The sequence below is a fragment of the Pezoporus wallicus genome, unplaced genomic scaffold, assembly GCF_028554395.1.
Source record: "Pezoporus wallicus isolate ANWC-B61680 ecotype Strahan unplaced genomic scaffold, APGP_CSIRO_Pwel_v1 scaffold_11491, whole genome shotgun sequence".
NCBI lineage: Eukaryota > Metazoa > Chordata > Aves > Psittaciformes > Psittacidae > Pezoporus > Pezoporus wallicus.
This window is the reverse complement of record NW_026642649.1, coordinates 11,799,814-11,818,973: the sequence shown is the minus strand read 5'-3', so window position 1 is coordinate 11,818,973 and position 19,160 is coordinate 11,799,814. Positions and strand designations below refer to the sequence as shown.

At 35.8% G+C, this 19,160-nt stretch overlaps 1 protein-coding gene across 19 annotated transcripts in view; it reads left to right on the top strand.

Moving 5' to 3' along the window:
• The window catches only part of LRRFIP2 (LRR binding FLII interacting protein 2), a 50,717-nt gene extending 31,955 nt beyond the window's left edge, over positions 1-18,762 (top strand). For 9 of the 19 annotated variants that reach the window (XM_057431301.1, XM_057431293.1, XM_057431296.1 and 6 more), the window contains 13 exons: positions 146-190; positions 858-971; positions 1,400-1,471; positions 5,945-6,115; positions 6,713-6,805; positions 8,585-8,677; positions 12,469-12,570; positions 12,844-12,976; positions 14,252-14,301; positions 15,367-15,487; positions 16,505-16,584; positions 17,715-17,819; positions 18,559-18,762. In XM_057431301.1, the coding sequence (XP_057287284.1) occupies positions 146-190; positions 858-971; positions 1,400-1,471; positions 5,945-6,115; positions 6,713-6,805; positions 8,585-8,677; positions 12,469-12,570; positions 12,844-12,976; positions 14,252-14,301; positions 15,367-15,487; positions 16,505-16,584; positions 17,715-17,819; positions 18,559-18,669 (1,290 nt within the window). In that variant the 3' untranslated portion in view covers positions 18,670-18,762. The remainder of the gene's footprint in view (positions 1-145; positions 191-857; positions 972-1,399; positions 1,472-5,944; positions 6,116-6,712; positions 6,806-8,584; positions 8,678-12,468; positions 12,571-12,843; positions 12,977-14,251; positions 14,302-15,366; positions 15,488-16,504; positions 16,585-17,714; positions 17,820-18,558) is intronic. The other 10 variants (XM_057431302.1, XM_057431295.1, XM_057431306.1 and 7 more) reach the window with 7 other exon arrangements.
• Positions 18,763-19,160: the final 398 nt, after the last annotated feature.

The following is a 19,160-nucleotide window of genomic DNA, read 5'->3' as shown; positions in this document are numbered from 1 at the left end:
AAGCATTAATTTATTTTTCAGACTTTTTTTTTTTTTTTTCCTATCTTGATCTGTGCTCACTCAGCATCTTTGAAAAGAAGAGGGTGAATCAGTAGTCCCTAATTACGAAATATGTTTAGTGATCACTTTCCCTTTTCTCTTTCAGCTGGAAGAAAAGAATGAAAAGGCCCATTCAGAAATCTTTTCAAGGGTAAGAGGTTTTAATTAAAAAATTATTGAAAGTCAGTGTTGATCTACAAATTTACAAGTATTGTAATAGTTCCAAAAGTATAAATGCTGTTTGGTTTTAAGAGCTTGCAAAGAGGTGGTTTTAGACATAGTTTTTGCCTTCAAAATTAATGCTTTGTATCTTTTGTTTCCCAAAGAAATAATTTTATTCTTTAGTTGATTTTTTTTGTACTTTATCCTTTTAGCAAGGATGAGTTTCTTACAGAATTCATTTTCTGTGTGAGAAACACTTAGCATGAAAGGTTGAATTTTAAGAGGCTAGGGCTATAAAAATTCATGTGCTAGTTTCCACTGGAGACTGCCATCTGAATCCAGGGTGGCAGATACCAGAGTTTTTAGAAATATTTTCAACTCCTACGGTTTTCTAGCACTAGCATCCTCCTTATGAAATCCTTCTGTACAGATGACTTAAAACTGTAATGTTACGATAACTGATCAAAGAGAAACCAACAGTTCACCAATAAGTGCTGGGAAATAACCAGTGGAAAAATATTGTCTGTAAGCTAATTCTAGGAAATGGTAAAAAGAAGAGAGAAAAGTATTCCATGACTGTGAAGGAATTATTAAGGTCACAAATGCCAAAATGATGGGATGATTCCTGACAGATTTTTTTTTTTTCCTTTTTTAAGCCATCATCTCGCAATTCAGTAAGTGCAACTCCTCTGAGTGGCAACTCATCTAGGAGAGGAAGTGGAGACACAAGCAGTTGGGTGGATCCTGATGCATCTCTCAGTGAATTACGGGTAAACTACATTTTCAGAGAATTTGGAGATAGTTTAAAATTGTATTTATGGTTAGGAGGAATTTGTTGCAGAACTTCTGGTTTCTTAATAGTAAGAAAAAGTTACAAGGATGTAATTTTCAATCACAGAAAATTTATCTTGGTAATTTGTTGTGTTCATAAATATTTCTGGTGCTAACACTTTAGCTTACCTTACAGTTAAACTTCACGTCAAATTTTGAAACAGTTCTGTCTTGTTTGAGATGGCTTGGATTCAGGATATAAACCAAATCTTTCCATCACATTGTTTTGAATTCATTATAATTTCTGTGAGTTATTGCAGGCTTTGCCAATTGACAGAAATGCACGTACACCTTTTAATGCTTTTTTTTCAACTATAAATTATTTCCCCATACTTCTCATGCAATGGTTCATTCCTATGTCCTGCAGGATATCTATGATCTTAAGGACCAGATACACGATGTAGAAGGGAGATACATGCAGGGACTTAAAGAACTAAAGGTATCAGGGCTCTTCCCAAGCATGCATTCTGTATGGGTATTTTTGGGTAATGGAGGTATCACTGGTTCCACTAACTACATAAGGCTTTACTAACAAGTTTTTGAATTTCTTCTTCAAAGCATGTAACTAACTTTTAGTGCATAGAGAGCATCAGCTTAAATATGTCATGCAAGGCAATTAAGGCATGATTTAAATGTATATGAGAGAGTATATGTTCGTTACTTGGTTTGTTAAAATACTGTTAAACTTCTGTATTTTTACCATGTGTTTTCTGGGGACATAATGAGCAGTTCAGTTTATATCTTTTAGAGTTTTATTAGCAAATAAATGGGTATTCGAAATAATTGCCATGTATTGAATGGGAAGGAAAGAAGTGGGCTATAGTTATGACAAAGAACTTAAGCATTAGTCTTCCAAGCTTCAGCAAATACTACATCTTAAAAAGCAAAGCTGAAGTAATAATTGTAAAAGATGTGCTGAAATGAATTTGGACAGGCATACTGCTTGCAGGAGAAGGTGATTTGGCTTAATCCTTTTCCATTAAGAAAGGTGTATTTTTTTTTATACTTTTGGTTTATATTCCCATTATCTGTGAAGGTTGGTGTTTTCAGCATTAGGTGAATGAGATTTGTCTGTATTTTGACTTGTTTAAATTAGTATGTATGCTTTTCTTTTGTAAGTTTTCACGCAAATAACAGTTTGCAGTTAAAGTATGATTATTTTCCCCTCTTCTGTGTTGAAGGGAAACTGAATACAGCAAATAATGTAGCTTTCAATTTTTTTCAAGATTTGTTCTCTTAACAAATTGTCAATGGCTCCATGTAAAAGTAGGGAACTTCCCATATGTTTTGTATCCACATAGAGACTGAACTTAATGAATGCTGCTTGTATTAGAGCATTGTGACAGTGATGAGTGTAACAGCTTCCTTGAATTTAATTGATTAAACAACATACTAGATTGCATAGTAAAGAGAACATGTGTAATTTGAGCTGTTCATTGTAGCAAAAATTATTTCCTCTTTCAAGAATAAATAACTTGAATCTGATAGCCATAGGCTCAGATGAAATACATCTTGTTCTAATCACACTGTCAAATGAATATTAAAAGGACTTGAAAGAGCAGTAGATTACAAGATTATTAGACATAGCTCTGATTGTACTAAGTTTGAATAAAACATGAGATTGCTTCACATTTTCAGAATAGATCTCTTAAACTTTTGCATGTTTGACAGCATCTTATGACGATTGCTCTGAATCATTAGTAATGCTCTGTTATTGATTATAATCCATTACACTTACTGAAGATCACAGGTGTGCAGTAGTGAGATCTTGATCTGCCCTTGGCTTGCAAAATTGAATTGCATTTTTTTATGCTATTGTAAATACTGCATAATATGATTCCAAGTTAATTTGCCTTCCATAGACATTCTTTTGGGACTCTTTCTCCCTAATTAGGAAGATAATGCCTTTTTTTTTTCAACCTCTGCTTTAGCAGATTTGTCTTGTGTACATTTCGAAGAGTTAGTAGGGCATCTGTTTTTACATTACTTTTAAGTGGAGTTTTTTTCAGTGGCTGAGTAACAGCTATTTGTAATCACACTACTTTCCTATCTCTGTGGTTGACCAAGAGCTGTGGTCTTAACTAGACTAAAAATCTAATGTCAATAGAATAACTTTAATGTGGATAGTTCTGATTTAACTAGGCCTTCAAATCTTTTCATGTCTCAGTTTGATGCAGTTTTGTTGATTGCTTCTGTGTTTCTTGCATCAACTAGAAAGGGATCCTTTTTCTTTTCTCAAAATTTCGCTTATGCAGTTAACAGAACGTTCTCTTGATGTCTGCGGTGTTTAATTGTCTTGTTCTAGCCAAGCAGGCTAATTTGCATAGCCCTTTGCCATTACTGAAGAACTGTGGGTGGCATTTCTTCATAGCTTTCAGTTGTGTGCAGAGCCTTATTATCCATTTTCATTCCAGCATGTTCCCACTGCTTCATCTTTAGGCATCCCACAGCCTCTTTCCAGTGCATCATAAATTCTTCCAGATCTTCCCACCAAACTAGAAGATAACTGAAAGTACATGGAATTCTTGAACCATAGGGGACATGTGGAATACTTTACTGGAAACAAGGAACAGTTCCAAAGAACTCTTAGCAATGCTCCAGTTTTCTTAACCAGTTGGAGACTTATAGTTTGGTTTCTTTCTTGGAAGCAATTCTCACTCTTCCATCCCAGATCAATTTATTCCACTTCAATGACTGCATATTTCTCCCCTGTTAACTTGTTGATTAATGACATTCTAATTCAGTCTTTTAAACCACAATCTGGTCTCCTCTTTAAGGCTACAGTCCTGGAGGACATGGTATAAAATAAGGGGTTGAGACAACTGGATTTGATAAGTCTTGGGGGGGTGGGCAGCAACAGCATTGCTGTTCCCAACTGCCTGATAGGAGGCTATAGAAAATACAGGGCAGACTCCTTTCAAAGGTGCACAGTGACAGGGCAGGATGCAACAGACATAAGTTGCATTGTAAGGGCAGAAATTCCAGTTAGACCTCAAGAAAAAGACTTTTTCACAGGAAAGGCAGTTAAACACTGGTGCAGGTTCTGCAGTCTGCATCCCTGGAGATGAGCTGTGAGGAGCTTGATCTTGTTTGCCCCTGTTTAATTAGGAGATTGGACAGATGGCATCCAGAGATCTTTACCAACCTGAATTACTGCATGACTCTACCCACCACGTTCATAGAATTGATAAAATTGGAATTTTTTTCCTAGTTGTACTTTCTGTTACATTTTGTATCCCTTCATAAAAGGACTCATTTTAATCCTAGTATTTTCATGTTTTCCTCTAAATTGAATTATTCTTCAAAAGCCTTCAGAAGTTTTGCCGTTTCTGGTGTTTTGTTCTACCAGTCTTTACAGGATTTGTCATGTTTACACCATCACTAAGAGATCTTTTCTGTGGTGTTAATTTGAGATTTACTTGAATGCACTTTATTTTTCATTATGTTGTTCCCTCTATCTTCAGTCTGCTATTTACTGCTTCCCAGATGATAATGGCACCTTTTATTTTCACTAATTATACTGTCTTGTCTTTTCTGATCTGTAGTCTATCAGGCTATATCTTAAGTTATTTTTTCTGGGGTTTGTAAAATACTGTATTTCTCCAACACAAAACTCCAGAATTCAGTGAATGGAACAGAGAGGTATAAATACATATGATTAAGATAAAAATTATAAAGGGTAAAATATGTACTTGAAGGACAGCTTTCTCAAAATGGAGATTTGGAACATGGAATAGTGTTTGAGGGTTGGGCTTTTTTGGATTTCTTATAATGTGACTTGATATCTATAAAGAGCAGAAACAAGGTCATGAGATTTTTACGGTATCACAGATGGCACTCTTCAGCTTTTTCTAAGGAAACTGAGATAGTTGCCACCTTCTCCCCTGATATTTTAGCCCTTAGTCCTATTGTTCTGTTTTCTGGAAAACCCAAACCTGGGGCCCTTCCTGTTCTAGTACTTCTACTGTCATAATATAAATGATGAAAAATTGAGGTTAAGCTACTTAGGCTTTCAAAGAACAGATTACTTGAAATACTAGGGGATTTGTAGGAGAGCACAAATGTACTTTGGAGAGGGAATGGCGTAATAGTTCTTTTTCAATTCTAAAATTAGGACTCTGTGCAACTCATTTTTTGTAACAATGCAGATTGAAATCGCTGCATGTTTAAAAGTGCCTGGAGTGATAGTTTTTCCAGTATATGAATAGTCCACATTTGTTATAGTACTGAAAAGGATAATAGGATAAATCATTTTGGTAACTGTCAGAATTGTGCAAGACAGTATAAAGCAAGGCATATGTGCACCTTCAGGTAGAGAATCAAGCACGTGAGTCTTTACATGCCTTATGATAAAAAAAGTCTTAGTAAGAAATAGACAAAATCTCTGCTTAAGCAGGGAATCATCATTACTGAAACAGTGTGACTACCTTAAAACTTTGAGGTAATACAACACTACTTTAATGAGTATTAAGTTAAAGCTACTCTTAGAGTTATTTCTGTGATCTTTTTTAGTCATTTCATTGTCTGACTTCCCTGCTAAACTTGTTGCCTCATTCTGGAGTGTTTCCTCATGCATGTGTTGAAAATACGATAAGGCTGTGATATTGCTACTTTACCCCTGTGAGTTAAGTTGTGAAGGTGGCAGAGTAACAAAATGCAAATGGAATATTATCTTGTAGTTTTCATACTTGTGGAATGATGGTTTTTCATTGCTGTGTATGACCTAACCTGAATAACGGAAACTGAGCTGTGACTTGGTGTCGCTAAAGGGAAGACACAAATACAATTCAGAAAGAAAAATGGTGTCGGAATTTTACTGTATAACAGCACCCTTCAGTGTTGTGGTGATATTTTAACAATATAACAATGCATAAAAAAATGTGATTAATGTAAGCCTTTCTACTGTGTGTAGGATTCGCTAGCTGAAGTTGAAGAGAAGTACAAAAAAGCTATGGTTTCCAATGCTCAACTAGACAATGAGAAAAACAACTTGGTTTACCAAGTGGATACCCTAAAAGATGTCATTGAGGAGAAAGAAGAACAGATAGCAGAGTTCTATAGGGAGAATGAAGAGAAGTCAAAGGTACTGATTTTTAAGACTTTTTCTAATTGTAAATGTAACCCATAGAAACCTTGGACTACTTAGAATGAACAGCTGAAAACTTCTGGATTAGTAGAAAAGTCTATCTCAGTGGCCTGAGATGTTTTGAGTATTGTGCTGGTTTATAAGAAAAACTAAATCACCACTAACACCCCCACTGCCAGGAAAAAAAAAAAGCACATTAATGTAATACACTGACTGAAGATAAAATATGAATTTAAATTGAATAGGTTATGTTCAGCCCCACTTTCTTAAAAAGGAAAGATCTATGACATTAGATCAGGGAAGTTCTATGACAGTATTATTCTTCCAGCAATATTCAGATAAATTCAGTATCTGAGTTTTCTTGTTAATATTGTGCTTAAGCCTTTATGGCATCTTTCTGCTTAACATTTTATTAAATAAAATCTTCTATATAGTTATTATCTGGAGAACTTAACCTAAAACTCTGATTCTGTGATTTTTTTTTTTTTTTTTTTTTAGCTACTCTGTAGAATTTCCCCAATGGTTGCAGTAATTTCTTAGCTACTGTTAAGTGTTATTACTAATTTTTCTAAAACTTAAACTATATTGATACAGGAATTGGAAAGACAGAAACACACATGCAGTGTTTTGCAGCATAAGCTGGATGAACTTAAAGAGGGCCTTCGACAGAGAGATGAATTGATAGAGGTATGTATGTATGAAAGTGTACGACAGAACATGTGTAAGCAATATGGTGTAAGATTTGTGTGGCAACAGCCATCATACACAAAACAAATATCATCTTGCATTTTTTAGGAAAGAGCTTATCTTGTTCTTGTGGGTGGATCTCTCTAAATTTACAAAGTTCAAAATGTCTCTGCACAATTTTCAGATGAATTGCATCATTTGAAATGCTTAATTCCTATGAGAATTGTGATGTTCCCATGAACGTTCTTTATATCTTTTCTTCCCTTTGAAGGCAGAACTAATGTTTGCATGGCCAAAATCTTTTTGCATAGCCAGAAGTTCTGGTGCATGGATAATACTAAATGTTATCCTTGACTTTCCCAAAAGTTTTCATTTCAGTTGTTCCAGATTTTTGTGAGCATCAGCCACTGAAGTTTGTGTTAGTGAGTGTTTGTTTGCTTACTAGTCAAGTATAAATATAGCAACACTGGTCAGCATGTTACTGTATCATAACCATTTTGCTGTGTGTGTTCCTTTCCCCTCACCCTGTTCTTTTTCCCTTTCTTCTAGAAACAAACCTGATTTTCAAAAACTATATAACGCTGCACTTCATTGATCAATTTCTTTCCCCATTAAGTTCTTATGCTCTCCAGGTAGTGGTACAGTAACTCCAAAAGGCTTCTGAAAAGTCCCAGATCTGTTATGATTACTGAGAAAATAATACGATCCCTGAACTGGAGTTGGTATGAAGAAAAGGAATAAGATTAGCCAAAGTAACAGCATTTTGCAGCAGATTAATGCTGGCAAACAGAAAAAGTTAGCAAATTCTGGTCGTAGCTCCGTTGCTTGCTCTGGATTCTCTTTGAATTCACTGTAAATTTAAAAAAACCCCACACCTATATACTTTGGTTTTGGGGGGTTCTGTTTTTTTGTTCTTTGCCTTTTAAAGTATGTGAATCATGAATATGAAATAGATTTGTCTGGAGTGTTTGGTAGAATGTAGCTTGTGTTGAATTTTCATCAAATGTGTGGATTCCCTTGGTCATTTATTTGAGTAACTTCTTCATCTGTTAAATAGAAGATCTTTCTGCAGAAAGCTAAATGGCTTCAGCTAGACATTGTCTTCATTCCCAGAAGTAAAATCAAGTTCACTCATTAGGAGGGCAAAAAATTGTCCCTAGCCCTAAAAATTCATGTCATCTTCATACGTAATTTTATGAGCCTAGAAGAGAATTCTAATTAAGTGTGCAGCACATAGCAAAATGCAGTGTTAGATTAAAAAAAATGGGACTACACTTGATATGTATTAATTTAGTATCAGAAAGCAGTCAGAAGCTGTATTTCAGTTCCTGGGTGCTTGATTCAAGCTTCTTTCTTTATATTTTAAAGAAGATTTTCTATTTTATCAAATATTAATAAAAATACTTATTACACTAGTGTTCACTTTCAAACAGGACTTTAAGGTATCGGACATGACAACAGTGTAGTTATTTTTCTATAAGAAAGGACGTTATCCCCAGTCTGCAGTGGGAACTGTTACTAAAAAAAGAATGCAGCTCTATCTGTGCTAAATTTCCCATCAACGTTGAATAAAACTAATTACCATTCTCTTGCATGAATTCATACGGAATATATTAAGTTGCACCCTTTTTCTTTAATTTCATGCTCATAAACTCTTTGGTTGACTTTTATTACTTAATTTCCTTTATCTTTATTTAAATGTGGTTTGTTGTTTTTTTTTTTCATGTTTTCTTACTTCTCTTTCCTCTTTTATTCTTTCCTCCATCCTATTTACTACAGGAGAATCAACGCATGCAGCAGAATATAGACTCCATAACCAAAGAGGTGTTTGATCTCCAGGAGACAATTAAATGGAAAGATAAAAAAATAGGGGTATGAATCAAATAGAGGGGGGAGGCATTTTTTCATTTTAGAGGTAGATGGATGCCCCCTCACTCCAAGGAATGCTGTGTACTCCAAAGAAATGAAGGCTGCTCCTGATTTAAATACTTTAAATGGTTTGCAGTCTTTAGAAAATGAGCTCCACTTCATTTTTACTTGCATTATAATGAATACTAATAAAATCTATAATATAATAAACTGTTAGGCAGTCAAATGTATAATATTTATACAAAATATTCTTTGCCTGTATTCAGGGCTTGAAAAGTTATATTTTCCTTATGACTTGGGTCTGTATATTGGTCCTTGTGACACAGCAATAATATACTTTTAAACAAATTTGAAATTGGTTTTAAAGCTTTTAATCTCCTTAAAGGTAAACACAATTTTCAAAGCCTTCTGCCCTCTCTTGTCAGCTTAATAATTTGCATAAGAAGTAGTGGGTTTTAAAAGGGCTTGTTTTGCAATACCTGGGATAAGAGAGACAAAATACCCCAAATACTAGAAAATCGAGAGAGCAGCAAGAGCAAAGTGTCAAAATGTAGAGAAACCTCAGTGAGTATTTGTACATTTTGATTGCATTTGGCAGTGTTCAAGGCCAAGTTGGACAGGGCCTTGAGAAACCTGGTCTAGTGGAAGTTGTCCCTGCCCATGGCAGGGGTTGGAACTGGATGAGCTTTAAGGTCCCTTCCAACCCAAACCGTTCTGTGATTGTATACCTAGTGCTAAAAAATACAATCTTGAATTGACTTCTGCAGCCAACTTGCAGATTCCTGTGTTGCACTTCTGAACCTCCCAGGGCTGGTTAGCTTGAATGCAACACTGAACCAAGCTGTTTTTTTGGTAACACACACAAAATACCAAGGTTACCATCTATTGTAATTGAGAGCTGGAATCAGTGGTTGTGTGGGACCTTTCGAAGAGTATCTGTAGGGTTCCTGGTTAGGAAGGAAGGTGGTACAGGAAGAATATTCACTATGCAGCTAATATAAGTCAGACAGGGTTTGTCACCTTTGCTTCTGGGCAGCAGGAAGTGGTAAAACTAAGTCAGCCTGAGTCTTGGGGATAACTGCTTGGCTGAGAACTTGGTGGCTGTTCTGTGCCACACGTAAATTGCCTGGTGGTGAGGAGTTAACTGGAAAGTCTTTAGAAAGGAATTCTCTGCCTCCCACTAACAGTAGGGTCATTTATCTTCAATTGAATTTTACACCAGATTTTGACATACGCAGATTGCTTTGAAGATTGCTGCATTTGCTGGAGTTCAAGTCACTGTGAAAAGTTACCTTTTAACCGATGGTGCCCAGTTAAAAAAGCACTGTTACGCTGTCTTTTTTCAGTCTATACTTTAGTGTTTCAGTCCTTCAGTCCAATTCTCCTCACCACAAAGTAACATTTTAACATGTTTAAGTTTATGAACATTCTTCTGAAAAGTTTTTTTATCTTTAACCATATTCTTTCCATACTTTTTCTTCACCATTGTGCGCTTTGTGCAAGCACATTTTGCTTTCAGAGATGTTGCCACAGTTAGTACAGAGCATATCATTTATCTAATGTTCAAACAAAAATAGCTACCAGCCAGATGGACAAAACAGGTTTTTTTTCCTTCAGCCATAATTTTCTTGCCAGTTTGTGTTCCTTTAAACAGCGTAACTGGATTTTTTCTTAGTTTTTGTTTTCACCATCCTGAGATTGAAACCTCTTAGTTGTTACAGTGTTAACATGCTGCTGTCTTTTCTGTGTGATTTCTGTTATCTAGAGACCCATTTCTGAGCTCAGTTTGAGCTTCTCAGTGCTGAGAAGCTTTGCTTATTGTTACTCTATTCCAGCTTCAGAAATCTCTGAGAAGGTCCACAAAAGACTAGTTTATAACTAGAGTTGTAATGTAGTTTTACAATGTGTGCTTTAGAGTGAGGCAAGCAGGATAGAGATAGCATGAGTTTGGTTTACACCTGCCTTCTTAAATTGCCATGTTTCTACAAAGCAGTTGAAATTTACAGTTGTAGTTGGTCTTTAGTTAGACCAATTTGAGGACAGAACCACGGAACTATAACTCCCAGGTTATACTGCTGGAATACACAGCTGTTTCACTGTTTGGTGGCTCCAAATGGTACATGCACTGCCAGTTTGGAATTAGCAGTGGAGTGTGTGAGCTTGGTACAGATTTTATACAGGTTTCTTGGAATATTTAGAAAATAAGACCATAGACAAATCTGCTTTCTGCCAGATGATCATGTTTTAATTATACTGGTCTGTTAAAACATGCCTGCAGAGCTTGTGCTGATTTCTGCCTCCCCCCCAAAAGAACTGCAAAAGTAGCTTTATTACAAAATTCATGTCATGTATTTTAATTCCTGAGCATACGAACAGTGGCAGCTTTGCTAAAGTTTCTCAACATCTCTCCAAAGGCAGAGATACATGGCTATATCGGTTTCACTTCCCATCAAATTTTCCTGATTTCTATGCACGTAACACTTGTGCATAGCGTTGCAGATAGGAAGCATGTTTTGGGAAGGTTAGCAGCATCACAGGGCACTGCCAAGCACATGGTGTCTGTGTCTGCAGTGTAATTCTGGGCCTCTGTGTCCATTCTCTTTGGTGCGTGAGTTTACTTCCCTTTCTGTTTTTGCTGCTGTTCTTCAAATATGGGAAAGGTGTATCTTTAAGCGGAACACTGAATGATGCAATGATTAAGGAGCTCTGCAGTGTTTATAATGTAGTTAGAAAATGTGTGTTAGGAAATAAAAGGATATCTTATGAGTTCTTTTTGATGCGACAGCTAATGTTTTCACACATGTTGAATTATTTGTATTTTAAATGTCACATTTACATATTAGTAAATCAGTTTTCTGTTGAAAGTAAGAGTAATCCATTAAAACATTCCAGATGATGATTAAAATTCTGCATACTGCAATTGTTATGTGGGGCAATTACAGTACAAAAGGTATACACCTTCATTTCTTTCTTGGTATCAGTCCATTCCTAAACATTTACACATGACATAAGATTTAGTGGATAATTTTCTTGGCAAAATGTACACTTTTGCAGTTGCTGTAGGGTTAGGATTATTTGTAATGCTTGCAGTATTGAATTTGAATGAATAATGGAATGGGATGCTGCAAGTGAAAGTATCTGATTAACTGCCAGGTAACACAGCTCCAGCATAGGTAGGCAAATCCATCTGCATCCATATTGCTTCAGTCCTTGTTTGTGCTAGTAGTGCTGCTTTTTTCTCCCCCTCTCAAACTGACTGCTTTGGGTTTAGTAAAGGGTGGTTGTAGTAATTAAGCAGCTAGTAAAAAAACTAGTATTTCTAAGTGGACAAGCTTATATATCCAAGGTCTTCTATGAAGTATGTTTGCTACTTCTGTACCCTGTAAGAGATAAATTAGTTCAATGGATGTAATGCTTTAGGATCTTTGTCAGTTGAGTTCCAACAAATTTTGTTTCTGGCCACAGAATGCTTGTAATAAGACAAATCACTCTTTTGGTATTTGATTTAGTTTTTCAAAATCTACCAAAAATAGAATCAACTAAATAAAAATCTATAATAGAAACTACTGAGACTTTCCTGGGAAAAAACTGGCATGACAAACATGCGGCAATGAGGCTAGATATGACTTGTAGAAAGTAGTTATCAGAGATGTACATTAATATACATTAAATACCCCTTTTAATTTCTTTACTTTTGTTGAGCTCTTTGTATTTACTTGTAGAAAATCTCTCTGCTATCTGTCATATGCTTTTTCTCTGTGCCATTCTTTTTCTTGCCATCTGCCTGAACCCAGGCCCTAGAAAGACAGAAAAATTACTTTGACTGCATTAAGAATGAGCGAGATGAGCTCAGAGAGGAGTTGGCTGACCTGAAGGAAACAATGAAGAGAGGAGAGGTATGTTTGTAGTAGTTACTTTGCAGTAACAGAAATCCAGGAGTGGGGCATGAAATCAAGGTCAATGAAAAAGAGGAACAATGGTTACTACTCTTGTGCAGTCTCAAAACCTGACCTTAGGGTAGGATAAATGGCGCAATAGTTGTAACTTTCTCAATCAACTTGAAAAGCTTTTTATGAACTCTTCTGTCTGATTATATTTTAGCATATATATATTTTATATTTTATGCTCTTGTATGAGTAGGTTGTTTTTTTTTTCTTTTGTGATTTTAGAAACATGGATTGGTTATAATCCCAGATGGCACACCAAACGGTGATGTAAACCATGAATCAGTGGTTGGTGCTATAACGGTTGTATCACAGGAAGCTGCTCAAGTCTTGGAATCTGCAGGAGAAGGACCACTAGGTAAAAATACCCTACTGTACTTTGTTATAGAGTGTTTGAAGTCTTTGTTTCCCTCCTGTTCACAGTGATTTACAACCACAGAAAGATACCTGTGATGTTTCTGGAATACACAGCTTTCAAGGTTGTTATTTTTTATGCTGAATGAGAAAGCAAATTTATCTGAGTAAAAAAATAGTATATGCTTGGATCTTTGTAATTGATTAGATCTTAGTCCCGATTTTGTTACTGTCAGAAAATATCTTGCCTGAAAGTGTAGTCTTTCAGATTAGTCTGTTCTCTATTGTTTCATGGAAAAAAAATCTTTATATATAATCAGTGAAAGAACTTCTGTTGAAGAAAGCAAAGCCCTGTATATTCTTTCCCCTTCCTTGAAATATTTCTGCCATTTAGTGTAAAGCAAATGCAGTATTTCATCACAATCATTAGAAAGCCGAGTTTTAATAACATTCAAAAGGCATGGACAGCAGAAAGAAGTTTTGGGGGCCTTTATTTTAACTTGCTTTTATCCTTAGGCTGAACAAGTTACTGCATGCATAGTCTACTGTAAAACTCAGTCAACATGCAAAGATATATCTCTATAGGCTTGGATTATATTTGTAAATAATATATAAGTTACATGTCTTTGATTTGGCAGAGATTAGACTTTATACATGTTCTGCTGTGGCTGCATCATTGTGGACTACAGATCTTTATTGTGTTGTTTCTGTCTAGAGTTAGCATTTCCAAGGAAACTGCTTTACTTAGCAGTGTGTTGCTTGACAGAATGCTTTGTGGCCACTACCAGTCTCCTGACCTTCAGACATTGCAACATTCTTGTGGGTCCTCTCCCAAGTACTTTTTTTGGTGATTTAAGAACACTTTCTACAAACTTTCTTGGTGCCTTCCCTGAATAGATAACAGTCCTTAAGAATGAGACAGGGAAAAGCATATACAGTCAGAAGAAAGTTTTGTTGGAAATGGCTGTTCTAGATACCGGGACAAAACTGTGTTTTTATTATGAAAAAAAATCATGAGTTGTTAATTTACTCTGAAGAATTACTAAACTCTGAGGTCTTGCTTTAAAATTATTCTAAGAAACAGTGTGAATTAAATATTTACCCCTTTTTTCTGCTATTAACTGAAGGCTGATACGTTATTAGATACCAGAGTTTTATGGTCCCAGTGCTATTTGCCTTAAGTTTAAAGAGCATTTTATTTGAAAACAAACAAAAAGTTATGAAAAATGTTTTTAGTTACAGATTTCTCTGTTTTTTTAATTGGGTTCTTTGGTTTTAGATATCCGGCTAAGAAAACTGGCTGGAGAAAAAGAGGAATTACTGTCACAGGTAACACAAGCTATTAATTTTTAAAAATAGACCTTTGTATATCCTTTTGCAAACTTTTAATATATTGGCAATAATCAAATATAAAGTACCAAAGGTGCTTAATCAAGTACTTAAGCACTAAAGCAAAATAAAATACTCCTTACCTGGCTGGCTACCAGGAATTATCATCTCCTCTCACTAGTTTCCTTATCCATGTGACTTTGATCTTGGTGGGTTAAGAACCCTCATTTCACTAACTGGTTAGTTGAAATCTAAGTTGTTGCTGATCTACTATCAGTGCATGTATTTAGAATTGTTATTCCTTTCATTTTTGTTTTGTGTAGAAATACTAAAGTCAGTAAAATTACTTACTCATAAATTTAAGTAGCCCTTCTTCTGAATTACTGAGCGGTACTGTTTCTGTGATCATTTCAGTTACTCAACTAGAAAATGAGTATTATCAAAGTAGTTGTATTTTAACACAGTTCAATATTGAGAAGAGAGTACTGAAGAAAACATAGAGCCATTAAACGATTGTTAGGAATACCATAGTTTTTGTTTTCCTATTCGAACACATTCCAAATTTAAAGTGGTGTTGTCAACATTTGCATTTGCTGGGAATGTACCCTAATTTTAGTATTGATACTTGGTTTAGAATGCAAATAAATTCTAGTATTAAATACAAGCATATAAAAATGTATATGCATATTTATCACCACATAGTTGTCAAATATTTTAATGCTGTTTTTTACATGAATGAAAGTTTTGCAAGTATACAACAGTACCATGCAGCTAATGGTATTTTGAGAGTCAAAAGAAGTAGTTCCCACTTCTTGTAAATTCCAGTCACAGAGGACATAGCTGAGGAATCTGTGTTGACATGCACTCACCCAGCAATGGGGAGGGGGAGTTTTAGCCACAGGTCTCGGGGACTGGTTTTCCTGCCTTGTCTTCATCGAGACACTTACAGAGCCATCTCAGCCAGTGGCATCTCGGGACTGCTTTGCCTTTTTCCCATTGAACATTTAGATACACAACTACTGAACTTGCGGGAGTCTTTTTCACAGAAGAACACTTCTTTTTCAGGTTAGAAAACTGAAGATGCAGTTGGAAGAAGAGCGACAGAAATATTCTAAAAGTGATGGCATGAATCCAGACATTATAGGCTTAGAGAATGGTTCTGACTTGCAACTAATTGAAATGCAGAGTAGGTATATGGTTACTGTTCAAAAGTATTCTTACTGGGGGGAGGAAACAGACTTTTCTGGCTCCTTTTCCTATATTGTGGTGTGGTAGCAGTATTGTGAATGAATATATTATTGTGCACCTAGTTTTTCATAGACATTTCTCACTGCAAAGTAGCTTAAAAGTCTGCCTCTTCCAGTGTTGAATAACAGTATTCTGGGAAGTTATTTTCCAGTTGATGACCTTGACTAGAATGGGGGCTGCTACTCAAATAAGTTCTGTTTTTAGGTGATGCAATTTCAGCTGGAATATTCTGTTAATGTAGTCTACCTGATTTTTTTTTTATTTATTTTGTTGAATCTTTGATAATCTAGAAGACTTATTCTCTGAAGTAAAACATGAAAAATTGTTTGAGTTTAACACAATATTATTCAGTGTTGCTTCATAGAAGCACGAAGTGACTTTCCACTTCAAGCAAGCTATTCCTCCAGCTAAGAACTTTACTGGTTTGACAAACATTCATTTAATATGGTTGTGGCAGTGAACGTGAACAGAGTACTGGCAATATCAGGGCTAAAATACAGCACCAAAATAATGCACCATGTTCCTTGGAGTATGTCAGACAGGTTCAAGCCTTGTGCTGCATAGCATTCAAATGTTATTACAGATGTCTATGCTAAATGATGCTGGTATTATTTCTGTTGTGCTTTGACCCATCTTAGTGTGTACTGGTTATTGTGTTTTCTTTTTTTTGAGAGAGGAGTTTGCTGATCTAAATGTGTTTTAAAAGATGTGTATCTCAGACAGCTGAGAGATAATGAGTATTGTTACAGAGACAGTAATTGTGTTGTCTAAATAACAGGGAAATTATTTCCTTCTCATACTCAGAAACTAAGATCTCTGAAAGCACATTTACCTCTTTCATCCTATATACGGCTTACTCAATAAAATGGTCTTTTTAGTGGTTTCTAGAGAAAAAGGGAAACTGCCAGTTTATCGAGTTGCTTTAAGTGATATATTCCTGTCAATTTTTATCTAGGAGATGCCAACAGACAAATTAGTGAATACAAATTTAAGCTTTCAAAAGCTGAACAAGATATTACTACCTTGGAACAAAATGTAAGTGCGTCTTAATATTTATTGTTATCATTACGTTTGCTCTGTACAGTTGCACAATACTTTTTTCAACAAAACTATGAAAACGTATTTCCTTACTTGATTTACTGCTTGTTCTTTACTTTGCACATAATGCCGCTATATTTGTATTTCTATCCAGAATTCCTTCGATACGTGTGCATAGTCTAAACATAAGAGAAAATCTGGAGTGAATTTACTCAGATGTCAGTGTACAGCAGAATATAAAGAGGAAGCTACTAGTTCAAGGAAATCAGTTTATGTAGCTTAATTACTTGCAAAAAATGTGTATAGACTTTGGAAGGTATATAATTTACTCTCTGAAATTCAGGAGTCTTTTTGTAAGTATAGGTATACATACTCTCACTGATTTACGCTTCGTGATTGTAACTCAGAACATGGTATTAAAAGTCCAGCATCTCTATAGGTCATCTCAAAATCTTATAAATGATTGCAGTTTGAATCAGAGATGCACAGTTGTTCTGTCCTGCACAGCAGCAGGCTAGTAGCCTGTCCTATGGGTTTGAGGGTAGCAAAAAAGCACAATCCAGGAAGTGGGCTTTAACACTGGCAGATTGCAGCAGGACTTGTCTCAAGCCCTCTCGTCACTGCTGAACTCTGTGCTTGATTTTAAGACCTCTTGCATCATCCCCTGATAAGTCTCCAACTTCTCATATGGTCTCTGCTTTCCAACTTTCCAGCTTTTGTTTTTAAGCCCCTGTATTCCCCAACTCTTGATTATTTTTTCTTTTCTTTTTCCAACTCTTCACTCTGTGTAGTTCCTCAGCCTTCTTTATCTTCCCAGCTGTGTCTTATGCTATGTTGTGTTCTCTGCTGTTTCTTGTGACCCTCACCAGGGAGGGACAGGCAGTGAATGGTATTCCAAATTTCTGCCCACAAGTTGTTTTACTGTTTTATTAGTTCTTTTAAACGTTCTTTGCAATTACGGCTGATGCGAACACAAACATCCTTTTCCCAGAGGGTGATTGTATGGGTAATTCACAGGTTGCCTTGTGTTATGGTGGCTTTTCAGAAAATTAAAAACAGCTGGTGGCAGGTAAGCTTGGGGTGGAACACCTCAGTAATTGTTCCTTTTACCTTGTTTGGGTCTGCAGATTGCACGACTTGAAGGACAGGTTACAAGGTATAAAAATGCAGCAGAAAATGCAGAAAAAGTAGAAGATGAACTCAAAGCTGAGAAGAGGAAGCTTCAGCGAGAGGTAACTGACGATTTCCTTTTCAGCTGTATGCTCCATGCTCCTTTCAGTCTTGAACTGCTCTGTCTTTTGCTTCCAAGCTCTGTGTTGTTTGTAGTCTTTGGTTACAGCTTTTAAGTGTTTTTTGAAGAGACAGTCAAGTCTGTCAGTGTTGCATTCAAAAGACAACGCATATAAAAGTAATACTAATTACAATTCAGTGCAGTACTATCTTGAAAAGAAGGTTCTAAATTTGTATTTTCTTCTAAATATGATAACTTTTACTGTTTTATACTAATCCTTACATAAAAATTACTGGAAAGCTGAATGTTCCCTGTGTCAAGTGCCAGACTGGGAAGTTTCCATTGTGCACTGTATTTGACTGAGCTGTTCATCACACCTGCTTAAGAGCTGCTGTGTGACTATCATGATACTTGCTAGCCATGGGGATATATATCCATGAGCAAGTGAGAATGGAGGAGAGGATTTCACCTTTAAATAGCATGTGATAGGAAGTTGCAGGCATCTAGTTCTTTTGGAATTAGTACATGTTTTATGTTTCAATTGCTTCCTGATTTAGTATTTTAGCAGTTGAATTCCAGTTCATCTGACTGCAGTAATGAGTATTGTGTCTTAGCTTATATGGTACTCTTACAAAGCATGTAATACTTGTATTGCTGTTTGTTTCCTCTGTCAAAGCTCAAGAACAGTAAAAAGTCGAAGTGAACTTCAAGGGATAATAACTTTTGCTTTCATTTTATAGTTAAGAACAGCACTGGATAAGATAGAAGAAATGGAGATGACCAATAGCCACTTAATGAAAAGGCTGGAGAAGATGAAGGCGAATAGGACTGCGCTTTTATCTCAACAGTGAAGTGGAAATTGAAAATATGATGCACTGCTCCTTGAATAACTAGCCCCTAGCTTGTTTTTAAATACAGACTTTCATTGGCACAAATTATTTGAACACTGAGCTGTTCACTGGTGTTTTAGTTTCATAATTAAATGGCATACTTCTTTTTGTAACTTATGAGAGAATGAAATATAGTTTGAATTCCCATGTGAATGACAGCAATTTTTCTGTAGCGTTTGATTCCAGAGTCAGAGCTGGAGCACAATGCTGTTATGTGCAACTTTGCAATAGAAAATGGTTTTACAGCTGTGGAATCCAGTTTACTCACTATCTCTTTTGGCTGCTTTAATGATGCTTGATGCTCAGAGACAACTGCATGAATTCAAGAAAACACTGTATTATAAACTAACGTGTATTTGCTCAAGACATCACACAGCACAAGTGCCTTTTATCTGGTGCAATTTAGACTTCATTGTTGAAATAACCTTTGAAATCAGATAACATTTTATTTT